The sequence below is a fragment of the Globicephala melas genome, chromosome 4 (genome assembly GCF_963455315.2).
Source record: "Globicephala melas chromosome 4, mGloMel1.2, whole genome shotgun sequence".
Taxonomy (NCBI): domain Eukaryota; kingdom Metazoa; phylum Chordata; class Mammalia; order Artiodactyla; family Delphinidae; genus Globicephala; species Globicephala melas.
In genome coordinates this window covers 29,102,683-29,121,616 of record NC_083317.1, presented here as the reverse complement: position 1 = coordinate 29,121,616, position 18,934 = coordinate 29,102,683, and the positions used below count along the sequence as shown (strand labels likewise).

Sequence of the window (18,934 nt, the reverse complement as noted above, 5' to 3'; positions counted from 1 at the left end):
AGTTACTGACACATGATTTTATATTTATATGTTCAAGAAGTCTGTTTCTCCCATTACACTGTACGGTTTAGGAGGGCAGATCTTTATACTCACCTTTGTTTCCCAAGGATTAAAAACAGTGCCTGGCACATAATAAGCACTCAGAAAATATCTATTAAATGAGGTAATTATATTAGTCCAATCTGTTCCTTGAGAAACAGAACTTGAATTTCAAAAAGTGAAATTACTTGCTTAAAGTCATAAAATTAAGTATTGTCAGAGTTCAGTTAGAAATCAGGATTCTAAAGATGTGTCCCTTTTCATTAGAAAAGATGATTTCTTTGGTCCAGTAACCATGTAAAAGAATACCTTTTCAATTAAAAATGAATGATCACCACACCTAAGTAAAGGCCAAATAGTGATTACTTGCATGATATTTACAGGATGATTTCAGGGTCCTATGTAGACATATCATGTCAGAAAGGAAGCCAAGTTAACAGTTGACAGTTAATTTATCAAAGCACTGAGATTCTGAGTAAGTTTTCTTCCTCCTTTCTTTTAATTATCTTTATTGTTTTTAGGATTTTTTTTTCAATCTTCAAGTAAGAATTAATTCTTCACCCTGGTCCCACAGCTTACAAAGTACAGCCCTGATACAAAATACAAACATTGGATCCTACCACAATCACCCAGCAGCCATCCTCAAGAATTCTGGCTTCAGTAACAAAACTTGCTATATTCTTTCCAGTATGCCTTGGTATAGTTTGTTTTCTCAAGTTCAAATGCCTTCTGCAGTCCACTTAAAACCTGTGTCCATTTTCAAAGACTTCACTAGGGACCGCTTCCTAGGTATATAAACTAATTCTAGTACTCTACTGTATCGACATCCATGCATGCATGCATGCACTCACTCTTTCAAAAAGTAGTTTATGAAGAATACAAATTTCAAATCCCAATGATTTATTCATTTACTCTTTGGAAGCAAAGAAATTAGTCTTCCCCCTTAGCCTGGGAGCTTCTGTAATGAAGTTAGTATGTTTTAAATCACCTCTATAGTCATTTTATTTTAAATGTTTGTTGAATAAATCCAAAATCAATTCATAATGTCGTGCCCTGTTAAATGAAGGAACCTCCATAAGCAAGAGGTCAACGCCCCTTGCACACTAATCTTACTTATTGTCACTCACTCTCCCAAGGTCCCAGCCGGATCCGGGGCGTGGCGAAGGCGCGCTGGGCGGTTACCACGGGGTGCTGGGGGCGTGGCGCCGCAACCTCGCTCCGCCCCTTGCGCGCTTATTCTCGTAGCCGGCTCCGCGGCTGAGGAGAAGGGTCGTGGTCTCGAGACGAGGGGTCGTGGTCTCGAGGCCTCCTCCGTTCTTGGGCCGAGGCGAAGGCATGTTCCCTGCTCAGGAGGAAGCCGACAGAACGGTGTTTGTGGGAAATTTAGAGGCCCGAGTGCGGGAAGAGATTCTTTACGAGCTGTTCCTTCAGGTACTGTCGGCGGGGAAGGGGTGGCTGAGGGGCAGGGTGCGTCGAGCCGGAAACGCAGCCAGAGGGGCGGGCCGCACCTGAACCATCCGGAGCCCGGCCCACTTCCCGCCCCATCCTGTGCCTTGGTTTTAATTTAGTTCCGCTTTGGCGCACCTGTCACCAGGTGAGCAACTGGGTAGTGAAGTGACAGAGTGCGCCCCGTCCCCATCCCTTCCGCATCCCATCCCCACTGCAGAGTCCTGGGGTGAGCAGTGACTGGGCCCCCTTCAACCCCCAGCCCTGAGTAAGGGCTTTTCAGAGGCGCTGCCTGGGCCTTGGGTGTGTTTAGGCAAAACACAAAACAGCCCTGTCGCTGTCTTGCTTCAGGTAATAAGCACCTCACGTCTTACATCCCGCGAAATGAGAGGAATACATTTTAACATGTTTCCATCTACATTACTTATTCCCCCCAAGCCCTTTTACACGGCAAGTATTTTTACTCCAGAATGATAAATGAGATTTGAAATGATTTGGGCAGCCAAATCGTGACTGTGACCAATTGATTCCCTGGCCAGTTCCCTTTATTTCATACCAAGAGGATCTTATGAAAACTTTTCCAGACCTGGTACCTCCAGGATTAAAACTCCTGTCCCCTGTAAACACTCACCTACTGTATACACATAGGTCTCACTTGCTAAAGAGATGTCTTCATTCAGCCATTCATTTAACCATTTAATGATCCACAATTATGTGACAAACAGTAAGTAAGGTGCTGGACATACAAATTTAAGAGACAGCCCTTGGTCTTCCTAAAAGGAGAAATTTCAAATTAATTACCATGATTTAAGATAATCTGCAAAAAAGAAAAAGAGGGACACATAGTACAGAAAAGTTGTTTAGAGTGTGAATTCTGATGTCAACAATGTGACTTTGGCCAACTAAATGAATAGCTCAGTGCCCAGTTTCCTCAAATGTCAATGGGAGTAATAGTATCCACAATATGATGTGGTGTGAAGATTGAATAAACTAATCCGGATAAAACAAAACTGAACCTGGCCCTTACTAAGTGTTTGCTGCTGCTGCCACTACTCATATCACTACTATTACTATCAATAATACTACTGATACTAACATCAAGAGAAATCAAGAGTGACTTCCTCCTATCAGAATAAGGGCAAGTTCAAAGGGAGCAATAGCAAAACTAAATATCAAAGGCTAAGTATGAGTACCAGAGGTGAAAGGCATTCTTTATATAGTTTCTAAAAGGCTCTACCTTCATCTCTGAACTAAAGCACCCCTCTGTTAATTACAGATACACACAATTTGATAGAATTTCCTCCAGGAACTCAGTTACCTTTCCTGGACATAAAACATTTTTATTATTTGAAAAATATTGTTGATTTTAAGGCTTTTATTCTTCTAACTTGCCGTCTTTTTTAAACTCGCCCTTTTTAATCTACTCTAATGCTTGTCTTTTCCTATGGTTATGTTTTTCTCCCCGTATTACTTGAAACTTATCATTTTAACTTAAAAAAAAGGGGGGGAGGAAGGGAGGGAGAGAGGGAGGAAGGGAGGGAAGGAGGGGGAAAGAGAGAGAAAGAAAACTAGTTCTTTTTCTCCAAGAGGCTTCTTTCATGTTGAGCCAACAAAAAAGGAGCAGAGGGGACTGATGAGGGGAATGGGATAGGCATGAAGGCCCCCATGCACATATATTATTTCTAGTCAGTAGGGACTGGATCTATATCAGTTGTATGTGGATCTACAAGATAGATAGGTAGATCTCATTGCTTATAATTTCTCCCTAAACAAAATATTCATCTCTTTTAACAGTTCAGACAACCAAGCATATGTTTGTTTTTTGCCTAAGCCCTTCTGTATTCTAGAAGAATTTGTTAAAGTGCGGTATCTTTTAGGAAGGCTTCAACCCAGCAGAAGTTAGCAGATCTTGACAACTGACCACACTGTTTATGTGTTTCATTCTGTTTTAAAGAGACTAAAAAGTTTTGATGTGATTGTTGCTACTGGCAAGCCTTCTTGTTGGACTTTAAAAATGCACGGGCATAGTTTTGAATTTGTGAAACTCAAAGCATGTAAGCACATTCTGTCCATTCGCGATTTTATATATTTAATATCAGCAGTGGAAAAGTACTGATTAAAATTGATTTATTTTATTACTATATATAGTTATCCTTTTTACTGGTTTCTTTCAAATTTCTGCTTATCCTTGGAAGAGTGGACATCAGTTTCAATATCTTTGTACTTTTAACCAAGAAATACTGAAGTAGAGATTTCAAGGGGAAAGATAATGAATTCAGTTTCAAATATGTTGAGTTTGAAACACAATCACATGGAGGTCTCTAGGAGACTGTCTCCATGAATGAGGCATGAGTGGGAAAAATAGATTTGTTGATGCAGTGGCTCTTGAAGACAGAAGGGAGGATGAGCTACTCTCTGGGAAAGTAGAGAATAAAAAAAGAAAGATTGAATCTTAAAATACAGCATCGTTTTGAAGACGATAATTAACATTTTTCTTTAGACTAGAAACAATTTCTTAATGTACTTATCCAATTCAACAGAGATCAGTAATCAATCATTAAAGTACGATGGAAAACTATGAGCTGTTCACCATTAACTCTTAGGTATTGTGAGTCTTGGTGAGCACTTCCTCAAATCACTATCATGGTGGAGAGGTAACATTCTTTTGGTTGTAATTAACACATTTTACAATAGTTGGCTCTGCATTTTTACTCTGTATTGCTAATTATAGGTTTTATTATCAATAAAATCTGAATATTTTCAATTTATTTTATTCTATTTTAATGATACACCATGGAGTAATATTCTCCTGTTGTTGGATTTAGAGCCTTCCTCATTTTTCATTCTTATAAATAATGCACCTACCTAAAAGTGTTAAACATATTAAAATATTTTTCCCTTTGGGAATATTTACCAAATGGGATTACCAGATCAAAATAGTTTCTATATAGATCAAAAATTTAGTTTCTCCTGTGAAAATGTTTAATCTTGTCAGAAAAAATTAGACTTTGATGTAATATTACCAGTTTCTTTATGATAAGTCAAAGAATATTGGGTTTGTCATTTCAATTATTTTTGAGTTATACACTGTTAATATGTGTGGAGACAAAGTAGTATTTTAACCTTAGATTTAAATGCACTCTAAATTGTTTTGTTAGGCCTAACATAAGGGTAACATATCTTTCCTTTTAAGATTTGGAACTATTACCTAAAATTTCCTGATCTTAACACCATAAATATTTTTTGATGAGCCAGAAAAATGCCAAGAAAGTGTAAGTATGATATTTATTGTTAGGGAAATACATTATTAACAGAGCTGTTATTGCTAACAGATTTTTTTTTAGTCTAAAGTTGAGTATACTTGATTTTCTCAGTGTAAAAAAAATCTTTAGATTTATGAGAAAATAATTTTTAAGTTTCTTACAGGCTGGGCCATTAACCAAAGTGACTATCTGCAAAGACAGAGAAGGAAAGCCGAAGTCTTTTGGGTTTGTCTGCTTTAAACACCCAGAATCAGTGTCTTATGCCATAGCTTTGCTGAATGGAATTCGTTTATATGGAAGACCAATTAATGTGCAGTATCGATTTGGTAGGTTTTGTCACTGATGAATCTTCCAAGTGTGTTTTGTTGGTGGTGCTGTTCCCAGAGGTGTAAACATTTTTGTTTTTTATATTATAGCCTAAGACCAAAACAGTGCCCCTGTAGTCTCTTAAAATTTCTCAGAACACATTCATAATGTTATGCAATTAGTTAATATTACCAATTAGGTTGCCAACTCTATAGCATCTTTTGTGTATTAAAATTTTAAATGTTCTATTTTAATGTCAGCCAGCAAATAGCTATGATAGTTGCTATTGGCTGTTAAGAATTAAACAAATCTAAATGAACTGGGGACACACAACTCTAGCTTCTATATAGCAATGCTATTTGCTGATCTTCTTGTCAATGGTGTCAAATATCTACTATTTGGAAGATAAGGTGGGTGCCTAGTTCTTCTCCTGGTGTCATCATGCTATACATATCACCCTGGATCTGAGTCCCCGTAAAAGCAGCTGGCCAAAGGCTGACCCTTAATGGAAGAAAGCTTCCTGACATGAACGGCCTCAAATGCCTTCTCCTGCTACATGTCAAGAACTGATCATCTTCGATTAGATGCCCAGAGAACATTGTACTATTGCTCTAGCCCTTTCATAGTTTGAGGTACTGATAGAAGCAATGCTTATGCTTTTGCTGCAATGTTTGCAATGCTTATGTTGCCTACCTCCCCTAATGATTCAGGTTTATTGATGTATCTCTTGTTTGTTTGGTTTTTATTCTTCTTGCTGTACTAAAAAAAATAAATAAGAATAAGGAAACAATGCCTTTTTGCAAAGGAAAAGCATAACTTTGCATTTCGTTTTGTTTTATTTTGTCTTTGCAAAGATAATTAATTGGTTGCATCATGCTCTCACGTACTGTCCCGTTAACTCATACTGACTGGTAAAACGGGTCAGGCCATATCGTGTTCTGACACATCCCCAGCCAGCTGCTCATTATCCTGTCAGGTTGCATTCACTTTTGTCAGTACAGTTTAGAGAACTCATGCCTTCAAAACAGGAGGCAAATAACACTGATTATTTGCCATTTTTAGTTTCCAGGTGTGTATTTGCCATTTTTAGTTTCCAGGTGTGTAGAACCAAATAGCATCACCTGTCTTATGTGGCCCCATGTCAACATAATTCTTTTCTACACCCATTGCTTTGGACAAAGCTTGGTTATAATTCAGTCATTTATAGTGATGTAAACAACTTATGAATATTGGGAGATCAAAGATATATCCATGTATCTTATATGGAATTTTTTTAAATGGTTTAATGTGAGAACTCCAGAAACTTGTACCATGAAGTAATCTGTTATTCTGTTTCTTTTAAAGGGAGCTCTCGCTCTTGTGATCCAGCTAACCAAAGTTTTGAGAGCTGTGTTAAGATAAATTCACACAGCTACAGGTAATTAAAAATATTTTTTTCATAAAGGTAAAGCAAATAAATATGGTCTCACGCCAGGAAAGGTTTTTATATATTCTGGACTACTGTAAAACCTTACTGTTTAGACATAGGATAATATTAAGGAATTCATTTTTCCTGAAAACATGAAAAGCGACAGAAAATATTTTCATTTAAAGTTCAGTCAATATTTTCTGCAGTAGGTGGGAGAGATATATATTTGTGGCATTCTTTATAGGTTACTGCATACTTTTCATAACTGTTAAATCACTTAAGCATCCAAAGTCTCATTGCGATGGATCACAGAGACACTATTATCCACATTTTATACTTGAATAAACATAGAGATGCAAAAGTTAACTAATTGCCAAGGGCACAAAGATGAAAAAGTGATAGTTGCTAGGCTTAAAATTAAGCCTTCTGACATTAAGCCACTCTACCGTTTATGTTACTATTTTTAAAAACTTCTCTATGGTAATTTTCAAAATATTCTCAAGTTTTGTGTAGGCTGATTTCTCGATGCAATGGTAGCCTGCAAGGACACTCTCAGTGCAGCTATCCCAAAGGTCGTGGAACAGAAAGTCTCCCAAACCAAATAAGATGCTCAAATAGCAGCATTTAGTAAAACAATTTAAAAGATACAGTCAAAAGCAAAAGGAAAGATACTGGATAGTGAAAAGCAAAAGGAAAGATAGTGGATAGTTAGCATAAATGGGCAAAAGGAGCATACTAGCTGAGTTCTGATTACACTAATATTCATATGCCCTGTTTCTCTCTCTGCTGCATCAACCTTTCCCACTGATAGTGTGGTCATGAACCCTAGAGTTGAGGTTTGAGTAACGAATTCCATTCAGATAGAAAGTTCCCGGAGCTAGTTTCACTCACTTGCTCTCTCAAAAAGACATAGGGGCAAATACACCTGGCTACAGAAGGAGCTAGGTACTCACAGGTTCTATCTGAGTTTCTTAGGTAGAACAAAAACAAGAGCAGCAAAACTGTCAGCCCATAGGTGCCATGATAAGTACTAGGTATTTCCTTTACTTTCTTTCTATGAGTAACAATCTTATTTGTTCCATCATATTTTCTATCGGATCTATCTGTGGCATCTCTTGAAACACACTAACTTATTTATTATGCATATTTAATATATATTATGAATTCTGCCTGTGTCTCCCAAGCCACTTGCTTATTCTGTTTCTAACACGGTTTCATTGCTATCTCATAAGCTCGTATTAGCTGAGTTCTGGCTACACTAATATTCGTAGACCCTGTTTCTCTCTCTGCTGCATCAGCTGCATCAGTGTAGCTTACTTAAACGCTACCCTAAGCATTTCTTGTGAGTTTCATCCATCCCTGTTTTTTTATTGTTTTCTGTAGCAGAACTGAGTATTCTCCAGTAGGCTAACAACAGCTGAACCTCCCATGCCTGCTAATTATATCAGCCCTCCTAGGCATGGAAGAGTGGCCTCTTAGAACTGACAATTTCCCAGTCTTATCTTTAGGAGAAGTACTGCACTCCAAGTACAACACGGTGTTCTCCATGTCTTCATTCTCCCCAACATTTCTGTATCAGTGAAATAAAGACAAAATAGGTACTGAAACCAGACTGCCTGAATTTGAATCCTGCCTGTGCCACTTTATTAACCTTGGACAGATTATCACCCTGTAGCCCATCTCTAAAATGAGGATAGTACTTCAGAAGGTTATTGTGAGAATCAAATTTTATAATAAATTCAAGGTATTTAAAATACTGAGCACATAGCAAGCATCCAGTAAATACTTTCAGCAAATGTTAGCAAAAAGGGGTAGTGATTCACTTCCTTCATATGAGAGGAACTATGGACTCTTGAATTGAGCCGTTTATGTAATATAAAAGCTTCCCCTCTTCTTCTAGTGGGAAAAGATACCTCTTTTTTCTCAGCATTTTGGAAAAAACAAGCTATTGCTAGGTTTGGGGCAGAACAAGAAAGACTAGATAAACAGCTAGAAGATGGCAGTAACTTGCATTCTCTACTTATGATTGATGTACTCTTAATCATCACAAATTCTAGGGTAGAAGATCAGAAATATGTGTATATTCCATAATACTCCACTTCACTGGTTGTACCTTATTCTTCTAGTATGTGCTACATTATAAAGGAAGAATGGGAAAAGGTTATCATGTTCTAGAAGTGTTGTGCAGAGAAAAATGGTGCACTTGTTATACCCTATAGTCTTTCTTGGAAATGGGTTTTTATGCTTGTTATTGACTCTTAGGCAATAAATAGTTCTGTTATTAATAAATAGTTCCTGTATTAGCGTGCTAAGGCTACCATAAAAAGTACTGCAAACAGAGTGCTTAAACACAGAAATGAATTGTCTCACAGTTCTGAAGCCTCAAAGTCCAAGATCAAGGTGTCTGCTAGATTTCTTTATGAGGGCTGTGAGAAGGAGTCTGTTCTGGGCCTCTCTCATAGCTTGTCCCGGTTTGTTGGCAATCTTTGATATTCCTTGGCTTGTACAAGCATCACCCGGCTCTCCATCTTCATCTTCATATGGTGTTCTCCCTGTGTGCATCCGTCTCCAAATTTCCCCTTTTGATTATAATAAGGGTACCTGTTTAACCCATCCTACTCCAGTATGACCTCCTCTTAGCTAATTACATCTGCAACAATGCTGTTTCCAAATAAGGTCACATTCTGAAGTATTGGGAGTTAGGACTTCAACATATAAATTTTGAGTTGACATGGTTCAACTCACAGCTCTTCCCAATTTACATGTGATTCCTCTGTGGAGACAACTATGCATGCCCTGAGATTCACATAGGAAAGGTAATGGTTTTAGAAAGTCGGCAGCTGTTTTCATAACGGTGCTAATCTCACCACCTCTGTTACTGGGTTGTATCTTCCCCACTCTATAACTTCATTGCACTTTTTATCTTGTTTCTTTTCCATCACTTACCCCACACACATGTTCCAAACTCCTTGAACTCTACCTCCAAATCATGCTGTTTTGTTTTTCCCCTTCCTCTCACGGAAAAATTATCTTTCACATCCTTACCTCCTATTCACTTCTTAACCCCATTGTTATGTGGAAGTTGTTCTTTTAAAGGTTATCAGGAACCTTCTGATCAACAATTGAGTAGCTTTGGTGCTTACCCAGTTTACTGTTCTGTAACACCCGACCCTAAGTATTTCCTTAATGAAATGCATCTTCCACTGGCTTCTGTGATACTACTCTCACCACTTACCAATGCCTATCAATCTGACTGCTTCCCTTTGTTCTCCTGCCTTTGCCTTTGCCTCCACCTGCCTGTATTAATTTCACCCTTCCCCACAGTAAACTTCCTGTCCTAAGATTAGTAGTATTAGCATTAAAATTGTGGAATACTATGGAGCAAGTAAGCTAATGACTAGCTGTAGAGTCTAGTCACTATGCATACCATTGGAATTTATTAGACATCTCCATAGAAGCAAATATTACATGTATAAATAAACCTTTAGGACACTACTGCTTTTAAATTAGGGATTGGTATTGTTTTAAATAGTGTGTGGAAGAAATCAGCAGATATTATGTGTTCATATTAACATCAGCAGACCATTTAGGAAAGAACATAATTTTTGTAGTTATACAGTGAACATTCCTTCAAAAATAAATTGAGAAAATTTCTACCTTTCTTTTGCTTTTTTTTTTTGTAGAAGATTGAATGTACCCTTGGTGATTATTAAGAACTTGCTTTGCTTTCTTCATATCTAAGTGTTCTTTGTCTTTATACAACTATAACATTGATTAACATTTTCCTATCAGAAAGCCAAATGTGACTCTAAATATTGAGCTTTCAGTATGTAGTAATTAGTAAGACTTGTGGTACTGCAGTGTCACTACATTATCAGTGTAATAAGGATCGTGTGTTTAAAGTTATCTTAATTGAGTTCTTTTAGAAAAGCTCTTTTTTTAAAAAATTATGAAGACCTATCTTATTATAAGAATAAAGGACATTTATGCATAGGAATTGTAACTTTGTGTTACTTCTTTTACGTCCCCCAAGAAATGAAGAAGTCGTGGGCAGAACTTCCTTTCCCATGCAGTTCTCTCCAATTAATAATGCAGCTTTACCTCAGGAATATCTTTTCTTTCCGAAGATGGTAAGTTTGATATGCCTTTGGTTCAATATATAGCATGATACAAACTATAAAGAACATGAAAACTACTTGGAACTTAAGCTGCTCAAATCTAAACCTAGAATGAAGGCAGCAGCTGCCCTGAGTTCTATGCCCCAATGGCAGTCTGCTCTAACGCAATCATCTGAAATTCTACACATAGTATGTAAGCAAACAGCCAGTGTGTCAACAGAAAAGGAGCAGGTGCTAGTGATGATTCACTGTGGTACAAGTAAAATTTGACTATAGAGTTCTCATTTAAATTGATAAAGCCACTGTATAAAACAGTATGGAGATTCCTTAAAAAACTAAAAAATAGAACTAAAATAAATAAACTAAAAATAGAACTAAAAATAGAATATGACCCAGAAATCCCACTACTGGGCATACACCCATAACCCATGTACCCCAGTGTTCATTGCAGCGCTATTTACAATAGCCAGGACATAGAAACAACCTAAATGTGCATCGACAGATGAATGGGTAAAGAAGATGTGGCACATATATACAATGGAATATTACTCAGCCATAAAAGGAAATGAAATTGGGTCATTTGTAGATATGTGGATGGACCTAGAGTCTGTCATACAGAGTGAAGTAAGTCAGAAAGAGAAAAACAAATGTATATTAACGCATATATGTGGAATCTAGAAAAATGGTACAGATAAACCTATTTGCAGGGCAGGAATAGAAATGCAAACGTAGAGAATGGACACATGGACACAGAGCGGGAAGGAGAGGGTGGGATCAATTGGGAGATTAGGTTTGACATAAATACAGTACCATGTGTAAAATAGATAGCTAGTGGGAACCTTCTGTATAGCACAGGGAGCTCAGCTTGGTGCTCTGTGATGACCTAGATGGGTGGGATGGAGGGGAAGGAAGGTCCAAGAGGTAGGGGGTGTATGTATACATATAGCTGATTCACTTCACTCTACAGCAGAAACTAACACAGCATTGTAAAGCAATTATACTCCAATAAAAAAAGTGGAAAAAAATGACTATTTTAGAAGATATGTTCTTAGAATCGAATAATTTCATTTAGTGAAACATTTTGGTAAAATGTAATCATCAATTACAAATATATTGCTTTTGGACATGGATATTTTTAAAAATAAATTTCTTCTTTTAACTAAAGGCAAAGATTCTCAACTGGTAGAGTAAACCACATTATTTCCGAAGACTCTCAAAAATATGGTTCTGGCCTAGAAATCATAATGATGGTCTATATTGTTAAAGGGGAACTTATGAAATTTTTTTTTTCTAACTCCTCATTTTATACATAATAAAATTGAGGTTCAGAGGTATTAATCAACAAGCCCAAGATTATACAACTTGTTAATAAAAGATGTGGACTATAACACAGGTATTCTGATTCACAGGATGTGATTTCTTGCAAACATCCCACATACCTGTGAGCTTCAGATTTTTCAAATAGCCATTTTCACTTTGCAACCATAAGGAAAATTGGTAATTTAACCTTTAGAAAAATCTTTTCTTAGTTATAGTGAGATATTAATAAACTGCCAGTTCTTGTCTAAAACTGTCAATATCTTCTTTCTGGCATTTTTTTAATCTTTGATGAGATGAGAAATACACACACACACACACAAGATCATGTTATCTCTATTAATCTTTAATCTACTTTGAGTTAAAAACTATTTTAAAAACAAGGATGTGTCTATCTTAACAATTGAAAACTGCTGTATAATATGGTGGCCATCAGCCATCCATAAGGAGCTGAGTTTTAAATTTCTTTTTAATTTTAATTAATTTAAATTTAAAAACAGAGACTTGATTCAGTTATTATAAAACTTTTAAGTATGTTTGAAAGAACTTGGGTAGTATATCTACTTTTTCAACTAAATTTTATGTAATCTAAATTCAGATGAAGTATTTTCAATGAAAATTTACCATCCAAATGAAATACGCTATAAAAGGCACACCAAATTTCAAAGACTTAGTATAAAAAAAGTAAAATGTATCATTAACAATTTTTATATTGGTTACTTGTTGAATTGATAATATTTTGGATATTTGGGGATAAATAAATTATATTATTTAATTGCACCTGTTTCTTTTTTTTTTTTTTTTTTTTCTTTTTTTTTCTTTTTGCCGTATGCGGGCCTCTCACTGTTGTGGCCTCTCCCGTTGCGGAGCACAGGCTCCGGACGCGCAGGCTCAGTGGCCATGGCCCACGGGCCCAGCCGCTCCGCGGCATGTGGGATCCTCCCGGACCGGGGCACGAACCCGTGTCCCCTGCGTCGGCAGGCGGACTCTCAACCACTGTGCCACCAGGGAAACCCCTGTTTCATTTTTATTTTCATATTGTGGCTACTAGAAGACTTGAAACTACATACGTGGCTTACATTATATTTCGATAGGACAGCACTAATCTGTATTGTAGTAAGTTATACACTACCTTGAATCTTTATGTTAACCATTTAAGGAAACTACCATATCCCTAGTATGAAAAGTCACTGTCCTTCTTATACCAACACATGGTTTGGTTTGCCTGTAGTTATTTGTGTAATGAATGTAAACTGTTAACTCTTTTTTTTTTTTTTCCCTAACTTTGTGGGCTTGTTTTGGTAGATGAATGTTTGTGGGTTTTTTCCACAGCAGTGGCATGCATATAATCCAGCACTGCAGCTTCCTTACTATGAGATGACAGCACCACTTCCTAATAGCACTTCTGTGTCTTCCTCACTGAATTGTGTTCCAGATCTAGAGGCTGGACCCAGCTCTTATGAATGGGCACACCAACAACCAAGTGACTCTGACCTTTATCAGATGAATAAACGCAAGAGGCAAAAACAAACCAGTGATAGTGATAGTAGCACAGAAAACAATAGAGGAAATGAATATAGCCAAAATTTCCGAAAGTGTAAGAAAAAAAGGCACTAGTATTTACATTCTAATGAAATGTATCTACACTGGTCTTCATTCTCTTAAAAGAAAACTCTGTATTCCACTAAATGACCAATTCCATGGCTTTCTTGTCTTCTTTGAAATATATAATAATATGACCTCTGATTTGCTATTCAATTTTTGTCTTGAATGACAAAAACTTAAAAATAATATAGTGTGCTTTTTGTATTTGTAATGGTGTTGTTAACAAGAAATGCTCTTTGAGTTGTTATATTTTAGTATTATAATGAACTTGCACTAAAATATTAATCAAAAGTCACTTACTGAGCACTTTTGTATTTTGTTATTAGAAAATATAAAACTTTCCTTAAAAAGGTTAATATCATCTACAATCCTATATTATTTTAAATTATCAATTTTCCCAATGTTATATCTTTGAGTTAAAAATTATTTAAATTATTTTCCTTCAGTATTTAAATTATCTTTCCAATTTTAATTCTCCACTCTCAAAATCTATTTATTTAAGTATATGTGTACACATTCTGCTTCAAATGCTAGAAGCTTGGAATTTGTGAACAATCATCTTTTTATTCTCACATTCACTACTTTATTTTGTAAATGAGTTTCTGTAATACTGAAAAACAAGGCAGTTGAAGAACAAGACGGAAATTACATTTAAACTTGGTCAAAAAGATGAATGCAGAACACACCCTGAAATCTTTGCTGAAATGACACGTCCTGAGGTATGGTTTCAAATGTATTGCTGTTAAAACAAGTATATCACCTTTGAAATATTAGCATTGAATGCAGCTATAATAAGATAATAACTAATTTATTGTTACATGATTATTATAAAATTCTGATGTAAAAATGTTTTTGGTAACAGTTTAATGAAAGAAACAGCGTTAAGAATTATTACCGTTCCTTTAGCACCGTCCACGTGCTGGGGCATTGTACACTGATGTGTAGTCAACCCCTTCCTTTGTATTGCTAAAATAATAACTGATGGGTGATTAGAGAGTGAGATCTCTCCCTCTTGCCAGAACATCCAAAGCGGCATCCCCAGACCATTTTCTCCTGTGCCTACAGAGCATACCCACCTGGGTGTCTCATTAGCACTGCAATTCAACACTTTCAATTTTACCCTAATTTTTTTCTCTCCAGATAGTTTCTTCTTTGACCAGCTTGGGCCAATATTCTACTATGGACCAGTTGCTGGAGGGTTTCGACAATTGTTGACCTCGTTTCAATGACTTAACAGAGAGCTGTTCAGTCCGTCTTAGCCCACTTGCATGCTTCAGTGGTAAGGAAGCACTCTTGATGTCAGGCACTTAGAGAAATGAAAATAGGCCCATTTATCAGGATGGTGAACAAAATGAAAAGATAGATGTGACACTGGTTTTTCAGCTTCATCTCAATTTAAGTATATTTAAGAGCTGGGTGTATTCTCCCTTAGGGTAGATGTGGCCTGTGGCAGATGTGATTTCAGTAGCTATTCCCCAAGGATGACTTGGCTGTTTGGTTCCCAGCCTTCCCTCTCTCTAGGAAGGGGCGGAAGGCTGGAGGAGTAGAGTTGGCTCCTATAATATCATCCTAAAGAACCGATGGCACACCAACTGCAGCCACTCTGGTCTGTGTTGAAAGCTCAGGAGCTTTAGAGTGTCCGTATCCTACCACTGTTTTCTGTTTCTGTACATCCCAGTAAAGCTAGTTAAATCAGAATTGAGTTTGTCTCTCATTAATTTACTTACCATCAAGAAAAGTAAATTGATAGCATGGGTGTGATGTTGGTGAAAAATGAGCATAATATATAAATCTCTATAGAAATCACATTTAACTTCAGAAAGCTCAGAAAAACCTCTTTTTAACAAAGATGATATCTACCTCGATACCTCAAGCCCACAAAAGTTCAGTGAGCACAGCCTCTCCAGTCTGCACTAAGCAATATTTGCTGAAGTGGTTAGTGATGATGTTTTTCTGCCCAATCAGGATGAGATCTATGAGGTCACATGTCACCCCATGACTGTGGGCTAAGTCTCTTTATTCCCAATCATGCCCAGCCTGCAAAAATTACTTCATGTACATGCAGAAACTCCCTTAGCAAGTGAGACAAGTGATCTATTATCTGGTTCCTGGTAAAACTTACTTTTGAGCTTCCAGTACTACCTTGTTACATTATCAACAGGTTATGTATTGATTAAGAAACACACAAGCTACTTGCATTGTAATTAGAGAATATAACCAGTAGGTAAGGATACTAATATATTTCCTGTGTTATAAACCCTGGGAAGGATTGAGCCCAAAAAGCCTGTATAGTATCTACTGCAAGGAACCTGGATCTAACAATAATTGGCACAGCTACTTGACCTTGCTTGAGGAGCTTAATAAATGAAAACATTTTTAGATGCATACTGTTGATCAGTCCAGCACACTAGCTGAATCCTAATAATTAATGTCTTTGCTTCTATTTTTAAATGAGAAAAATGGTAAGATCCTGGATAGAAAAATAACCCTCATCTCAGCCACCTATCCCAGGCTGAAAGTATCTTCATTATTTTATTCCACCTCCAAGTCAATCACAAGTGAAACATTGCAGACTCTCCTGCATGCCAATCAAAACCCTGGGAGTTACTCTAGACAATTTCCTTCACTTTGTTTCTAAGTGGTTATTAGCTCCTCATTGTGAATTTGTCCAGGTTCTGTTCATTTCCTGCTGGGAATTTTCATTAAGCAAACCAATCAACAATGAATGAATATCATTCTAAACAGAGATTTTGGTGCTGAGGTTACATCACTGAAAGAGTGTGGTCCCAACATTCAAGGAGCATGTGGTCTACTAGCATAGCCCGACAATTAGGTAATTTCAGGATAACATTATAATATATATATATAACATATATATATAACATATATATAACATGTAAACACACACTGCAGTAGGAGTGCATGAGAGTCTCCATTCCTCTGGGAGGACAGAGACTTGCCTGCTCATCCAGCTACATTATTTTAGACGTGTTTCTTTGTATCAGAGAGATTTTCAATTGAGACATAAATTCAAAGATTTCTATTTTCTGAGGCCTCTGGATTTAGGGCAGTTGTGTCTTTGGAATATCTGTGTACTGCACTCCACAAAGGCTTTAGAATACTCTCCTTCCTTCCGAGTGCCTAGTTCTACTTTAGCCCACTTAACTTTTGAAGGGAAGTCTTCTCTGGCTCCTGTCAAGTCCTAAATATCAGCCAAGAAATGGCTCCAATTGGGCCATTTCTTGATCATTTGGAGGAGGGCCTGGGAGAGGGTCTGGCTGTTTATATACTCAGTGAAGAGGATTTTCTCCAGGGGGCCACCTGGCTTGTCATATGACTCTAGTATAATCAGAGGTGGGAAGGACACTCTTTGGTAGCCCTATGAGCGGGATTGTGGATGGCCACCCATCTTTCTATTGCTAGTTCTTCTCTGGATGCAGTAGGATCTCCAGAAAGTGGGGGTGAAAAGGGTTTTGTAATTTAGAAGGTCAGCTGCTGTACAGGGTTCATGAATTCTTTGTGGTGGGGATACAGGGAACCTGCATAATGGGGATTTCATAGGAAGGCTTGAGGCTGGTTGGGCCTGATTGTTTTAGGCCTGATTACAGAGTCACCGAAAGTAGGTGGAATCAAAAGGGATTGGTAAAATGAGCCTTGCTGTGCATCTCTGGGGCTTCAGCTAGAGCTACTTCTTGGTTGACACTAGTCACATGAATGACTTGACTGCCTCATGTTTTGAGGTCAGTTTTAAAAGCCTCCTATAATTGTTGTAAGGAAAGAGAGGTTAAAGCAGGTGTTAGGTGGTCAAGAGATTTTCTGGGGAAGCCAGAGAAGTTTGGGGGATTAAAAGAATTGGTTGAAGAAGTGGGGCTGGGCTTGGAAGCACGTAGATTTGGGACAGGGGTCCAGAGATCTAAAAGATCTTCTGGGGGGTCAGGAACAGGGAACTGGGGCTAAAGGTGAGTATAGGAGGGAGGCAGAGGAGAATTTATGGTGAACTTAAATTTTTGTCCTAAGTCTGACTTCTGCTGTTTTCTTTTGTTAAGGGAATCTTTTAAGCCAGCCGTAATACATTCTTGTGACCTGCTTTCAATTTGATCCTCCCAGAGGTACCAAGAGGGTATTTGTTTAGGATGAGAGCTCTCTATAAATCCCCTTAAATATGAAAGTTTTATAAATCATAGGACCCATTGTCTGGCCACCGACACTTAGGATCTGCATAAGTATACCTGTTCAAATGTAACACAAAACAATAAGTCTCTTTTTGGGAAGACTTGGAGGTAACCTTCCAGGCTTAGAATATGATTTAACTATGTACACAAGAGATGTCCCTGAAGAGGGCACAGAAAATGCAGCCTCCGTAATCCAAAGTCACTCCCAAATATAGCTGGAAAGAAGGAGAACAAGTTGCTACCGGCAGTAAGAATGGTACTCCAGTCTCGCACAAAAGGGAGACACCTCTAATCAGGAACCATCTAATCCATGATTCCGGATGGGTAATACTGAGAAAGGAATCTCAACACTACAAAGGCAGTGAGATAGGAAAGGTTTTAGATTAGACAATTCCCTGAGAGCTGATAATGGTACCTCGTGTCTCAGAACCCTGACCTGACAGTCAGCCTCATGCAGGCACAGACCCTATAATCTGCACCTCCAGCAGGCAGAAAATTAGAGAGAATGCTCTTTCTGGAGCTAGGCCAAGCTCTCAGAACGCAAAATCAAGATGGAAGGAGGGCCTCATCCAGTTTTAGAGGTGACTCACAGAAAAGTTCATCCAAGTGAACAACAGTCCAGCGAGAATCGCAAACTCACTGGCCTATGAGGCCAGCTCAAACTACAGATTTATAAAACCTATGCCTGTATTCTACCCTATGATTCTCATTCTTATGAAAAACACTTTTAGACGGCACAATGCAAAACAGTAACACACAAGACAACGACAAATGGACACAATGATTATCCCTGGGAAAGACTAATCCAAACCAAGAATCACAATACCCAGAGAACTAGTTCTAGCCAAAAAGTTTTTTTCTTGTAAATCTAAATTATGGATATTTCCCTTTTTAAAAGTCAAGGGAAATTTCTTATTGGCCTCACTTAATTGGACACTTAGCAGAGACCCAAGAGTCTGACTGGTAAGAAAGCTTACTTTCTCTGGCTTGGTTGGAGGTTTCAAAATCTCAACTGCAGGGACTTCCCTGGCGGTCCAGTGGTTCAGACTTTGCCTTCCAATGCAGGGGGTGCGGGTTCGATCCCTGGTCAGGGAGCTAAGATCCCACATACCTCGTGGCCAAAAAACCAAAACATAAAACAGAAGCAATATTGTAACAAATTCAATAAAGATTTCAAAAATGGTCCACATAGAAATGGAGCTAGAGACTGTCATACAGAGTGAAGTTAAGTCAGAAGGAGAAAGACAAATATCGTATATT

The 18,934-nt window shown here is 37.7% G+C and overlaps 2 protein-coding genes across 2 annotated transcripts in view; one reads left to right on the top strand and one right to left on the bottom strand.

The window, feature by feature from the left end:
* Positions 1-1,444, bottom strand: part of LIPI (lipase I) — a 74,788-nt gene extending 73,344 nt beyond the window's left edge. The window contains exon 1 of the mRNA XM_070045424.1: positions 1,167-1,444. The gene's annotated coding sequence lies outside the window, so the exon portion shown is untranslated. The remainder of the gene's footprint in view (positions 1-1,166) is intronic.
* RBM11 (RNA binding motif protein 11) lies at positions 1,249-13,857 on the top strand. Its single transcript, XM_030877777.3, has 5 exons — positions 1,249-1,470; positions 4,912-5,074; positions 6,399-6,471; positions 10,496-10,592; positions 13,230-13,857. The coding sequence occupies exons 1-5, from the start codon at positions 1,375-1,377 to the stop codon at positions 13,512-13,514; spliced, it is 714 nt and encodes a 237-aa protein (XP_030733637.1). The 5' UTR covers positions 1,249-1,374; the 3' UTR covers positions 13,515-13,857.
* Positions 13,858-18,934: the final 5,077 nt, after the last annotated feature.

Excerpts from the sequence above, each read along its gene's own strand:
- RBM11 (XM_030877777.3), top strand. The coding sequence starts at position 1,375 with ATGTTCCCTGCTCAGGAGGAAGCCGACAGAACGGTGTTTGTGGGAAAT. Across the intron at positions 5,075-6,398 it reads TAATGTGCAGTATCGATTTG|GGAGCTCTCGCTCTTGTGAT; the intron begins GTAGGTTTTGTC and ends TTTCTTTTAAAG. Across the intron at positions 6,472-10,495 it reads ATAAATTCACACAGCTACAG|AAATGAAGAAGTCGTGGGCA; the intron begins GTAATTAAAAAT and ends ACGTCCCCCAAG.